The sequence below is a fragment of the Mercenaria mercenaria genome, chromosome 1 (genome assembly GCF_021730395.1).
Source record: "Mercenaria mercenaria strain notata chromosome 1, MADL_Memer_1, whole genome shotgun sequence".
Taxonomy (NCBI): Eukaryota; Metazoa; Mollusca; class Bivalvia; order Venerida; family Veneridae; genus Mercenaria; species Mercenaria mercenaria.
The window spans coordinates 107,622,659-107,635,682 of NC_069361.1; the positions used below are offsets into that span (position 1 = coordinate 107,622,659).

Below are 13,024 nucleotides of genomic sequence, written 5' to 3' on the forward strand. Positions count from 1 at the left end.
CATAGAAGGAGAGTAGGACTCTGATCTACTTGCAATGAGGCCCAAGATTTATGCTCATACTTAAATGCATTAAGGCTTAGAATTAGGCTTTGAGAAACAAAACTCAAACAACAACAAATCAAAGAAAGTGTTGTTTGACATGAAAATTGAACAACATGTAAAACATGTATATTACTTTACAAAACAAGTGTCGGTATACTGATATAAACATTGAATTCCGGAAAAGGCCTGCCTAAAGGGGCCCCACTTCTGGACAGTCAAACGCCTTTAAAAACTCACCATTTTCAAAGAACTGTTACACATGTTCGTTTTGATGCATTTGCAATAGCGTGCATGTGGTGAAATTTCACATAACAAGGTGTAACACAGTTTTCAGCAATTGTTTATCTTAATTTCTTTACAAATGGCATTCATTTTCAAAGGGAGACAACTTTTTCCAAATATTTGAAGTACAAATGGCATTTATTTTCAAAGGGAGATAACTTTTTCCAAATAGTTTAAGTATAAGTCGAAAAAAGTTTTCTCCCTTTGAAAATGAATTGCATTTGTAAAGAAATAAAGATAAACAATTGCTGAAAACTGTGTTCCACTTTGTTATGGGAAATTTCACTACTTGCATGCTATTGCAAATGCATCAAAACGAACATGTGTAACAGTTCTTTGAAAATGGTGTTTTTAAAGGCGTTTAACTGTCCGGAAGTGGGGCCCCTTTAGGCAGTCCTTTTGCGGTATTCAATGTTTATATTAGTATATTGACACTTGTTTCGTAAAGTAATATACATGTTTTACATGCTGTTCAATTTTCATGTTAAACAACTCTTTCTTTCTATGATTTGGTGTTGTTTGATTTTTGTTTCTCAAAGCTTAATTCTAAACCTTAAATACACGATTTTTTCACTACAAAGCATTAGTTTTGTAAAGTAACGTCCCATTTGGTTCAAACTGTTGAACACCCATGTATAAAAAAGTGCTATAAGTAAAACTGATATAACTATGCTCACTAGAATTTTTTTTTCTCACTAGAATTTTTAAGAAGAGGTAATTTTACTCGCTAGAACTTTTTTAGAGAGGTAACTATGCTCACTAGAATTTGTTTTAGAGGAGCATACAAACATATTTGTAAGACGTTTATTTTTTCTGACGTTTTATTTGACAAGTATTAATTACAGAACAAAATTTATATTTCTTTTCTTGTTATGACTGATGCCATGCATTACTGTATTTCACAAATCAACAAAAAAAATTTTATCATTCATTTTTCCATCAGATACCTTTTAACAGTATCTAATATAAAACAATTAAATGTTACCTTCCGGTTCTCCATATTCTTCCGCTTCCTGCTGCTAAAATTGCAATAAAAAAACTAGTAAGTACATGTACTTCATACACAAAAATAAAATTGTAAATACTGGAAGAAATTTAATATAAATACTTATTACCTTCCTTATTGGTGCCTATATTTTCCATTTCAAAGAAGCAAGTTCCAGCAGACTTTTATGTTCTTGGTTTTTGGTTTTTAAGTAGTGACAGGACTAATTATTGTGGATTTCTAAGCTGTGAATATGCACAATTTTAAATCCCAGTAGAAATAGAAATAAAATTCCCAATTATTTTACTGTTAAAATGTGAAATCTGATCATGAATTTGTGTCCCCTTGAAACGGTTTTTTAATCCTTAACCGCAACACTTAATGTCACAGATTCACAGTATCCAAAATTCACAGTATCTAAAACTAAGTATAAAGTTATAGTTCGAGGTAAATCCATCTGCATAATGATTTTGTAACATCTGTTTGCTGCGAATCAATATTACAATTCATGTACTTGTGTTAGTAGCAACTGGTATTCCACTATATATAGCTAATCAATTTGAATATTTAAAGTCAAATTTGTTTTAAAAAACCAGAAAATTATGAGGAAAGGAAATGTAGATGGAACTTTCACACAGCTTAAGTTTCCAGTATAAAAAGGTAATTGAACAAGAGGGCCATGAAGGCCCTGTATTGCTCACCTGACCTATTGGCTAAAGATCATCAAGATTAACATTCTGACCAAGTTTCATTAAGATATGGTCATAAATGTGGCCTCTAAAGTGTTAACTAGCTTTTCCTTTGATCTGACCCCGTGATCTAGTTTTTGACCCGACATGACCCAGATTCGAACTTGACCTAAAGATCATCAAGTTTAACATTCTGACTAAGTTTCATGAAGATACAGTCATAAATGTGGCCTCTAGAGTGTTAACAAGCTTTTCCTTTGATATGACCTAGTTTTTGACCCCACCTGACCCAGATTTAAACTTGACCTAAAGATCATCAAGATTAACATTCTGACCAAGTTTCATTAAGATATGGTCATAAATGTGGCCTCTAAAGTGTCAACTAGCTTTTCCTTTGATTTGACCTGGTGACCTAGTTTTTGACCCGACATGACCCAGATTTGAAATTATACTAAAGATCATCAAGTTTAACATTCTGACTAAGTTTCATGAAGATAAAGTCATAAATGTGGCCTCTAGAGTGTTAACTAGCTTTTCCTTTGATTTGACCTAGTGACCTAGTTTTTGACCCCACCTAACCCAGATTTGAACTTGAGCTACAGATCATCAAGATTAACATTTTGACCAAGTTTCATTAAGATATGGTCATAAATGTGACCTCTTCAGTGTTAACTAGCTTTTGCTTTGATTTGACCGGGTGACCTAGTTTTTGATCCTACATGACCCAGATTCAAACTGGACCTAAAGATCATCAATATTAACATTCTGACCAAGTTTCATGAAGATATAGTCATAAATGTGGCCTCTAGAGTGTTAACAAGCTTTTCCTTTGATTTGACCTAGTGACCTAGTTTTTGATCCCAGATGACCCAATATCGAACTCGTCCAAGACTTTATTGAGGATAACACTCTGATCAAGTTTCATTAAGATTGGGCCAACATTGTGACCTCTAGAGTGTTAACAAGCTTTTCCTTTGATTTGACCTGGTGACCTAACTTTTGACCCCAGATGACCCAATATCGAACTCGTCCAAGATTTTATTAAGGGTAACATTCTGATCAAGTTTCATTAAGACTGGGCCAAAAATGTGACCTCTGGAGTGTTAACAAGCTTTTCCTTTGATTTGAACTGGTGACCTAGTTTTTGACCCCAGATGACCAAATATCGAACTCATCCTAGATTTTATTGAGGGTAACATTCTGACAAAGTTTCATTAAGATTGGGCCAACATTGTGACCTCTAGAGTGTTAACAAGCTTTTCCTTTGATTTTACCTGGTGACCTAGTTTTTGATCCCAGATGACCCAATATCGAACTCGTCCAAGATTTTATTGAGGGTAACATTCTGACCAAGTTTAATTAAGATTGGGCCAAAAATGTGACCTCTAGAGTGTTAACAGTCAAATTGTTGACGACGGACGGACGGACGGACGACGGACGACAATGGACGCAGGGCGATCACTAAAGCTCACCTTTGAGCACTTTGTGCTCAGGTGAGCTAACAAGAGCTGTCGGATGACAGCGCGCTCGACTATTCGAAGAATTGATTGAAGAATGGGGCCAAAATATTTCCATAGATTTTCAGACTAAACAAAAAAATGGATTAAACAAAAAATGTTCCTGTATTTGTGGATTTCGATTAGTCTTGCACTAAATGACAATGTGTGACCATGATGGCAAATATGTTAAGTTATATGTTAGGCAAACCATGGACTTATATGAAAAATTTAACTAATTTCTAAGTCCAAAAAGGGCCATAATTCAGTCAAAATAGTTGACAGAGTTATGTACTCTTGCCTACAGATGGAAATCATGTTGATAAACTAGTGTTAAAAGTTTCAAAGCCACAGTTCAAACAGTTTTGACAAAACGCTGACTTGTAAGAAAAACTGAACAAATTTCAAAGTCCAAAAAGGGCCACAATTCAGTCAAAATAATTGTCAGAGTTATGTACTCTTGCCTACAGATGGAAATCATAATGATAAACAAGTGTTTAAAGTTTAAAAGCCATATGTCAAATAGTCTTGACAAAACATGGACATTTACAAAACAGAACCAATTTCCAAGTTCAAAAAGGGCCATAATTCAGCCAAAAACATGAGAGAGTTACGTACTCTTGCCTACTGATAGAGACTATTATACTAAACAAGATATAAAAGTTTCAAAGCCATATGTCAAACACTTTACACAAAATATAAACTGGTACGAAAAACTTAACCAAGATTTCTAAGTCAAAAGGGGCCATAATTCAGTCAAAATGCTTGATGGAGTTATGTACTCTTGCCTACAACTGGACATTGTGATGGTAAACAAGTGTTGAAAGTTTCAAAGCTTTATCTCAAAAGACTTTGTCAAAATGTGGACTGGTACGAAAAACTTAACCAAGATTTCTAAGTCAAAAAGGGGCCATAATTCAACCAAAATGCTTGATGAAGTTATGTACTCTTGCCTACAACTAAACATGGTGATGGTAAACAAGTGTTGAAAGTTTCAAAGCTTTATCTCAAAAGACTTTGTCAAAATATGAACTGGTACGAAAAACTTAACCAAGATTTCTAAGTCAAAAGGGGCCATAATTCAGTCAAAATGCTTGACAGAGTTATGTACTCTTGCCTATAACTGGACATGGTGATGGTAAACAAGTGTTGAAAGTTTCAAAGCTTAATCTCAAAAGACTTTGTCAAAATGTGGACTGGTACGAAAAACTTAACCAGGGTGTGACGCCGACGCCGACGCCGTGGTGAGTAGGATAGCTCTACTTATTCTTCGAATAGTCGAGCTAAAAAAACCAATGTGGAATGCCAACAATCTGACTGAAAGAGCATGATCTTCTGAAAAGGTAAGTACTGATGACAACCCATTCAAGTTCACCTTGATTGATGGAATTTCTAATATTGCTTTCAATCAATCATGGGTACTTGTTCTAACAGCCGTTTTACCTAACAATACTGTTGTCTCAATGATTGAGAAAAAAAAATGGCATATCATATTTCAATAACAAAGTGCTGTTTCTTGGGCATGCATCAGGCCATACTACCATTTCTGGACAGCTATCTTCGTTCAGTTGCTACTGAGATATTGCATTCAGATACAAGAGCTGTCCGAGGACAGCAATGCTCCACTATTCACCTTCTCAAAACATTGGCCTCTATAGTGTTCACAAGCTTTTCCTTTGATCTGGCCTACTGACCTAGTTCTTGATCCAACATGACCCAGATTCGAACTTGGCCTAGAGATCATCAAGACAAACATTCTGACCAAATTTCATGAAGATTGGGTCACATCTGTGGCCTTTACAGTGTTCACAAGCTTTTCCTTTGATTTGACCGGGTGACCTAGTTTTTGACCCCACATGACTTAAATATAGGAAGTCCTTTGTACGCCACTAACTTTGTGTATTGGCGTACGGAACATAATTTTTGGCATATTTTACGCCTGGACGCCGCTTAACGGAAGCCCTGCTCACACATATCCACTTATACATATGGATATCAGCAGATCTAGTGTTTCATATCTATTTTTTTTTGTATCCATCTGTCATAGTCTAATCTACAATTTTTAGGAGTTTTTTTTTATTATGTAGTTATTTGTAGAGGGAATCCATTCCATTTATTGTAATATTCATTTAATTTGTCATGTTTTAACGCTACCAATTTTTCCATTTCCAATCTTATTTTCAAATAGTTTAAGAAATGTTCTAAATCTGGGACAGTTTTATTTATTTTATTTTTGTAAATAAAACATTTTGCTGTTAAAATGATACCATTTTTAGATTTGCTTTGTAGAACTGGTTCCGTTATTAAAAGTGCCACTATCTCATATGTGAGTTCTAAATCTACATTATTTTGTTTAAGAAATTATCTCAAATCTCTCCAAAATGTTTGAATATGTGGACATTCCCAAAAAAGATGTTCAATGGATTCCTCATGCATCTGACAGAAGTCACAAAGGTTTGATTCGATAAGGCCTTGTTTGAGTAGAAGTTTATTTGCTGCCCAAGTGTTCTTGCGTTATCGCCCGGAAACCGTTTTACTGTTCCTGGTCACTGTAACCTTGAACTTTGACCTACTGATCTCAAAATCAATAGGGGTCATCTGCTGGTCATGACCAACCTCCCTGTCAACTTTCAAAATCCTAGGCCCAAGCAATCTTGAGTTATCATCTGGAAACCGTTTAACTGTTCAGAGTCACTGTGACCTTGACCTTTGACATACGGGTCTCAAAATCAATAGGGGTCGTCTGCAGGTGATGACCAACCTTCCTATCAACTTTCATGATCCTAGGCCCAGGCGTTCTTAAGTTATCATCCGGAAATGGAATGGTCTACATACAGACCGACCGACCGACTGACATCTGCAAAACAAGTGGGGCATAATAAAGATTGGGTCACAAATGTGGCCTCTAGAGTGTTCACAAGCTTTTCCTTTTCCTCTGATCTGGCCTACTGACCTAGTTTTTGATCCACATGACCCAGTTTCGAATTTGACCTAGAGATCATCCAGACAAACATTCTGACCAAGTTTCATAAAGATTGGGTCACAAATGTGGCCTCTAGAGTGTTCACGAGCTTTTCCTTTGATCTGGCCTACTGACCTAGTTTTTGCCCCCATTGATGCATTCAGTAATTGCACAAGGAACAGAAATTATTTGCTCACTGTAAACAAAAGTTCTACTGTTCTGGTTCAGTGTGACATTGACCTTTGACCTATTGACCTCAAAATCAACAGGGGTCATCTGCTGATCATGATCAACCTCCCTATTCAGTTAAGTGGTCCTAGGCCCAAGCATTCTCGAGGTATCATCCGGAAAGGGTTTAACTGTTCTGGGTCAATGTGACCTTGACCTTTAGCCTACTGACCTCAAAATCTATAGGGGTCATCTACAGGTCATGACCAACCTCCCTATATCAAGTTTCATGATCCTAGGCCCAAGCGTTCTCAAGTTATTGTCTGGAAACGGTTAAAATGTTCCGGGTCACTGTAACCTTGACCTTTGACCTACTGACCTCAAAATCAATACAGGTCATCTGCTGGTCATGATGAACCTTTCACTCATCTTTCATGACCCTTGGCCAAAGCGTTCTCAAGTTATCGTCCAGAAACCATTTACCTGTTCCTGGCCAATGTGACCTTGAACTTTGACCTGGTCATGATCAATCTCTCCATCAATTTTCCTGATCCTAGGCCCAAAAGTTCTTCAGTTATCGCCCGGAAACGGTTTTACGGTTCCTGGTCACTGTGACTTTGACCTTTGACCTACTGACCTCAAAATCAATAGGGGTCATCTGCTACTCATGACCAACCTCCCTGTCAACTTTCACGATCCTAGGCCCAAGCAATCTTGAGTTATCATCCGGAAACCGTTTAATTGTTCCGGGTCACTGTGACCTTGATCTTTGATGTACTGATCTCAAAATTAATAGGGGTCATCTGCTGGTCATGACCAACCTCCCTGTCAACTTTCATGATCCTAGGCCCAAGCGTTCTTGAGTAATCATCTGGAAACCGTTTAAATGTTCAGGGTCACTGTGACCTTGACCTTTGACATACAGATCTCAAAATCAATAGGGGTCATCTGCAGGTGATGATCAACCTTCCTATCAACTTTCATGATCCTAGGCCAAAGCATTCTTGAGTTATCATCCGGAAATGGATTGGTCTACATACAGACCGACCGACCGACATCTGCAAAACAATATACCCCTCCTTCTTCGAAGGGGGCATAAAAATAGGGTTATTATAATAGTAGCTTGATCTGGGATGCTGTATTCAGCTCGAGTGGATTTTTACTAGATTGGATCTCACGAGGCACGCAAGCTATACCTATACAAATTCTGTCAAAATTATGGCTTGTATTTTACAAAAAAAATACAAACAGCGAGAAACAATCCGTATTGTCCATTTTGTATTTTATGTTGTCAGACTACTTTCATTTAATATGTATGACCTGCAATGTTGGCAAAAAGCCAGTCAATATGACCGCCGGCCCAGTCAATACTGGTTAAAACCGGTCAATACTGGTCGATTCAATACTTTGGTCACTTTGGGAGGTCAATACTGGTTAATTCAACACTTTTACATAATGCACATTAACAGATTAGAACAGACTGTAAGAGTAATGTAAAAATAATAAAGCAATTTGAATAATATAGAATTTTGTTTATGTAAAAGTATAGTGGTCAATACTGGTCGATTCAGTTTTGGTCCTTGGCAGTGTGTCCTGCATGGTCAGGCTCAGTTCTGGACAATATACTTAGACGGGTCAGTGGTCAATACTGGTTTATTCAATGCTGTCTTCAAGTTATCAATTATCTAATTCAATTTATTTTCTTATAGTAGCCTTTATTTTGAATTAATCCAAAAAAAATTACTGTAAAATACACTCATTGAAATGGAAAGTACTGGTCATTTTAAATTTTAGTCCTACATAGTATCCCTGATCAACAAATATAGTGGTCAATACTGGTCATTTGAATACTTTGTCTTTAATTGCATAATTTTTTTTTTAGATAAAGTTACCATGTTCAAGCACCTCATTAATACAGTGGGATTATTGATCATGACTGCTAATTAGTGACTAGATAGACAGGTCTGCAATATATAATCTTTTGTATATTGTAAGACAGGGTGTCAATAACGCAATGTGACAATTGCTATCAAAACACAATTAAACCACTTCCATGAAAGGGTCCACTTGTTCACAGTAATTTTCATTGAATTTATATTCCAGTAAAAACTTGTGAATTAAACACTTAACTGCTACAGAAACACTTTCTACATATGAAGTTCAGTTAAATTAGCTGTTTAATGACCAGTATCAACCAGTACTGACAAATCGACCACTTTGACTAATTTGGGAGTATTGATTAGGTTGTTTTAATTAAAATATAATGCATGCAACCACCTTCATCAAGCCCCAAATGCTCTTAACAGTCATTATTTAAATTGTTCATAAACTCTGCAAAATATCTTAACAGTCAGTATTGACTAATTGACCAGTATTGACCAATCGACCAGTATTGACCGGTATTGACCACTTCAGGGAGTATTGACCAGGGCGGTTTTAACCGGTTAAAACCGCTGGTTAAAACCGGGGGTGGTTTTAACCACCCAACATTGATGACCTGACATAGTTCTATAAATAGCACACACAAAATCACAGTTCTAATTTAACATCGGTAAACTGTTAAAACACTGCAGATATTGTTGGATAAACAAATGACAAACAAACTAGATGTGTGCCCCCCACTCCTGTCACTGTACATGGTTTTATGACTCAAAGTTTAATAAGGGGAGCAGTGGTCTAGTGGATAAAGTGTCAGCCGCTCAATCCAGGGGTCCTAGGTGCAAGCCCCTCTGGGGTCTCTACCATGACTTCTCATATGACACCTGTGACCAGTACTGGTTTTTCCAGGAAGTGGACTCGAGAGTGGTTCAAATAAGCTTGAAGCTTTCAGCACAATCAAGCTAAAACAAATTAGTATTAAACTATTTGTTAATATTTTTTAAGATGTTTGCAACACAAACTTAAGAGCTTTATGTGTATTTTGAACTTAGTGAAGGGCCAAAACTCTGACCTAGCTGAGTAAAATCCCAAAGAGAACACCTGATGCAAAACTTCATAGGCTATAAAGCAACCCTCTAATGTTTTATAACTCAAGGTCAAGTACCTTTTGACATACATGCAGCTGAAACTTGTCAAGCAGTGAAAAAAAACAACAAAGTCACATATTGTCAAGCAGTGAAAAAAAAAAACAAAGTCACATGCTAGATAATATTCCTACATGATTTTACAACTCCAGTTTTTTTTTAAAAATATATGCAACAAAAGCACTTTGTAAGTACTTTTCACTAAGTCAAGGACCATAACTCCAATCTGGCTTCACATGCTATATAACAGTCCCCTAATGTTTTTTGACTCTGAGTCAAATGTTTTTTGAGATACAAGTGACACAAACTTGTATCCCATTTATGCATATTTTTGACAATCAAGGGCCATAACTCTGGTCTGACTGATAAAAATCCAGAACAAAATCCCATGTGCACAACTTCACATGCTGAATAATATTCCTATGATGTTTCATGACCCTATGTAATATACTTTTTAGATACATTTTTGTATGTGCAACACAACTTTTATGCCTTTTTATGCATATTTTTTTACTAAGTCAAGGACCATAACTCTGGTCTGACTAAGTGATATCTCTAACAAAACCCCAAATGCACAACTTCACATGCTAAATAATATTCCTGTAATGTTTCATAATACTGGGTCAAATACATTTTGAGATACAGGTGACACAAACGTAGGCCCTTTTTATGTCTATTTTAGACTTAGTCAAGGGCCATAAACCCCTGGTGCACTGTTTCCCATACTGAATAACAATCCTGTGAGGTTTGAATTTGATGACTCTGGGTCAAATACTTTTTGAGATATGAATAATACAAATTCGGACGGATGGACGTACGCAAGGACAAAACTAAGGGAGGACGGACTAACAAGGGCAATTCTAAGTGAACCCCACCCCCAAAATTTTAGGGGGCACAAAAAGTGGACGTATATAATAAAAGGGTTATTATAACAGTACCTAAATCTGGGGTTTTGTATTTGGCTCTTGTAGATTTTGCCAGACTGGATCACACTTGGCGCTTGCTCGCCTCACGAGATCTTATCTGGCAAAATTCATTCGAGCCGAATACAGCATCCCAGATCATGCTACTATTATAATAACCCTATTATATTCATTTTTGAATAACCCTATTGAAGAGTACCATATCTTTTTGTCTGTTACAAAAACAATCAGAAAAAGCCATGTTTTAACTTTCACTGGAAGTGACTTAAAGTGACATAGTGTTATTTCTAGAGCTCAAAAAGGGCAGGGTGCTGCCAAAAAGGGGCAGGGTGCTGTCCGAAAGGGGCAGGGTGCCCTTTTAGATGTGAAAGTTACCATAGCAGTAGTTTCATTTCTAGATGTCTATAGTTAATATGTATTCCATTTATCTTTATTGCACACTTAAAAGAAATGTCACAGAATAAAGTGCTAAATCTTCCCAAAACTAGTAACAAAGTTTACAAAGGCTTTTTACTTACTTTATAGTTTAGGTTAAACCATTCAAGCCTTTCTCTTAAAAATGTCACCAAGAATGTCAGCTTATTCATATGAATGTGAAATAGAGGAGGGCCTTAATATAAGCTTAACTTGAAACCAAGATCATGTTGTAAACAACATAGATCAGTTAAAGGCCTGTTTCAGTCACATTGTAAACTGATAATTATCAAAAGTCCTAATGTATTTACAGGTCTTTCATCAATATTTCATAACGAAAAGTGCTATTACAGTAAGGTTAAAGTTTACTAAATCGCACATCCAAAATATACTATCCGGATACTGGTACAACTTTCGGAATATTGTCTGAAAGTATTTTTACTCAGTTTAAATGACCCACTGGGTAAATCAGAGATAGTTCCACATATTTTGATGTTTCTCATCATAAAAATACACCGACTGTCAGCTTTTTTGAAGGAAATATGGAAAAATTGCATACGACATCGGGGTTAATAAGACTCGTGAACGGACATTCTAAACTTTCTTTTACTTTCGATAATCATTAAAATGTGTGCATTTTCTAGTTTAAATTACAGTAGAGTCACACTGCATTGATATATACTTGTTATACTAAACGACGGTCTAATTTAAATTTTGCCCAAAGAAATCTAGGGCACTTTTCACGTGCTCGGTAATCAGCTGGCCGCTTACGCACATACTCTTTATCAATTTGTTTTAACACTTCATTGATTCTCATTACCTGTGTGCACTCGCCGTGACGTAATTTGCTGATCAAAAAATCGCCGAGGCATGTCAACAGGGAATTTGGCGGGATTTAGCATAAGATCAAAGGCAACAGGGCACATTTTACGGGCAGCGTGGCGGCAGTAAAAAACGGCAGGGCGGGGCGCCCCGCTGCGTCGCTCTAGAAATAACACTATGACATACCTCTGCATAATATCCATGTAATCTCTCAACAAGGTCTGCTTTCAAACCTGAAATATGTACAAGATTATTTATTACTTGGTGACTTTGTCAGTATCCAAAGACATAGAAAGTATTTCTTAATTTTACAAGTGTAAACTAGCAACAAAAAAAACCCCCAAAGAGGCCTGTATATTCCATTTCCTTTAAAACAATAATTTGCTTTCACTCTGACATGTAGATCTAATTAAAGCCAGGCCTGGAATTCAGTTTAAACTTGGAAGCTTTTTAGCTACAGTCTAAAATATGGTTTTCCAAGCGTCATATATTTAGGCCCAAGTCTATAAACATAAGGTCTTTCAAATACATAAACACTGCTTGTATAACAAAAATGTAAAAAAGAAAACACTGATTGAATTAAAATACAGGTGTAACTTGTGGAGAGAGAGAGAATATTGGAGGAAATATATCCACTCATATAACTGGGTGTAGATTTCCTACGAAATTCTCCAACCCTGAAAATTAGCTGACCTGATAAATGTAGATTTTAACAGTACATAAGACTTTTTGTGGGAGATATTTCCTGTTATACTAGTATCTAAATTGTATGAACAGTTTTAATAATTTGCTATTCAATAACTCCATTTCACCAAAATATACTGGCATAGCAATGATTTTTTGGCTATATTTTACAGCAGAATACAGGCTATTTTCCCTAGCCTTAAATAGCTATATTTTCCACTTAAATTATTATGTTTTCCCTTAAAGTTCATATTTTCCCGTTGGAAAATAAAGAAAACGATCCATAATATAAATAGTGAATAATTTTTATGATAGTTGGCATTTATATATTTTGCAATCCCAATTACCCCCATCTTGCTTCAAATTTACAACTTGTGTGTCTGTTATGTCACACTAACTGTTTTTACATCTCATCTGGTGCCAAAGTTCAATTCTTTTTTAAAGTACATTGGCATCAGTTTTAGGTCAGATGAGTTTCTAATTTGTCTGACTGGTAATCTGGGGTCGTCTGATCATTCCGCAGTATTTCGGACA

The 13,024-nt window shown here is 36.2% G+C and overlaps 1 protein-coding gene across 1 annotated transcript in view; it reads right to left on the reverse strand.

Annotated features, from left to right (window-relative positions):
• Nucleotides 1-13,024, reverse strand: part of LOC123527324 (splicing factor 3B subunit 2-like) — a 47,785-nt gene that overhangs the window by 32,442 nt on the left and 2,319 nt on the right. Inside the window, exons 2-3 of the mRNA XM_045306714.2 lie at nucleotides 11,993-12,039; nucleotides 1,310-1,343 (exon numbers count right to left, since the gene is read on the reverse strand). Of these exons, the coding sequence (XP_045162649.2) occupies nucleotides 1,310-1,343; nucleotides 11,993-12,039 (81 nt within the window). The remainder of the gene's footprint in view (nucleotides 1-1,309; nucleotides 1,344-11,992; nucleotides 12,040-13,024) is intronic.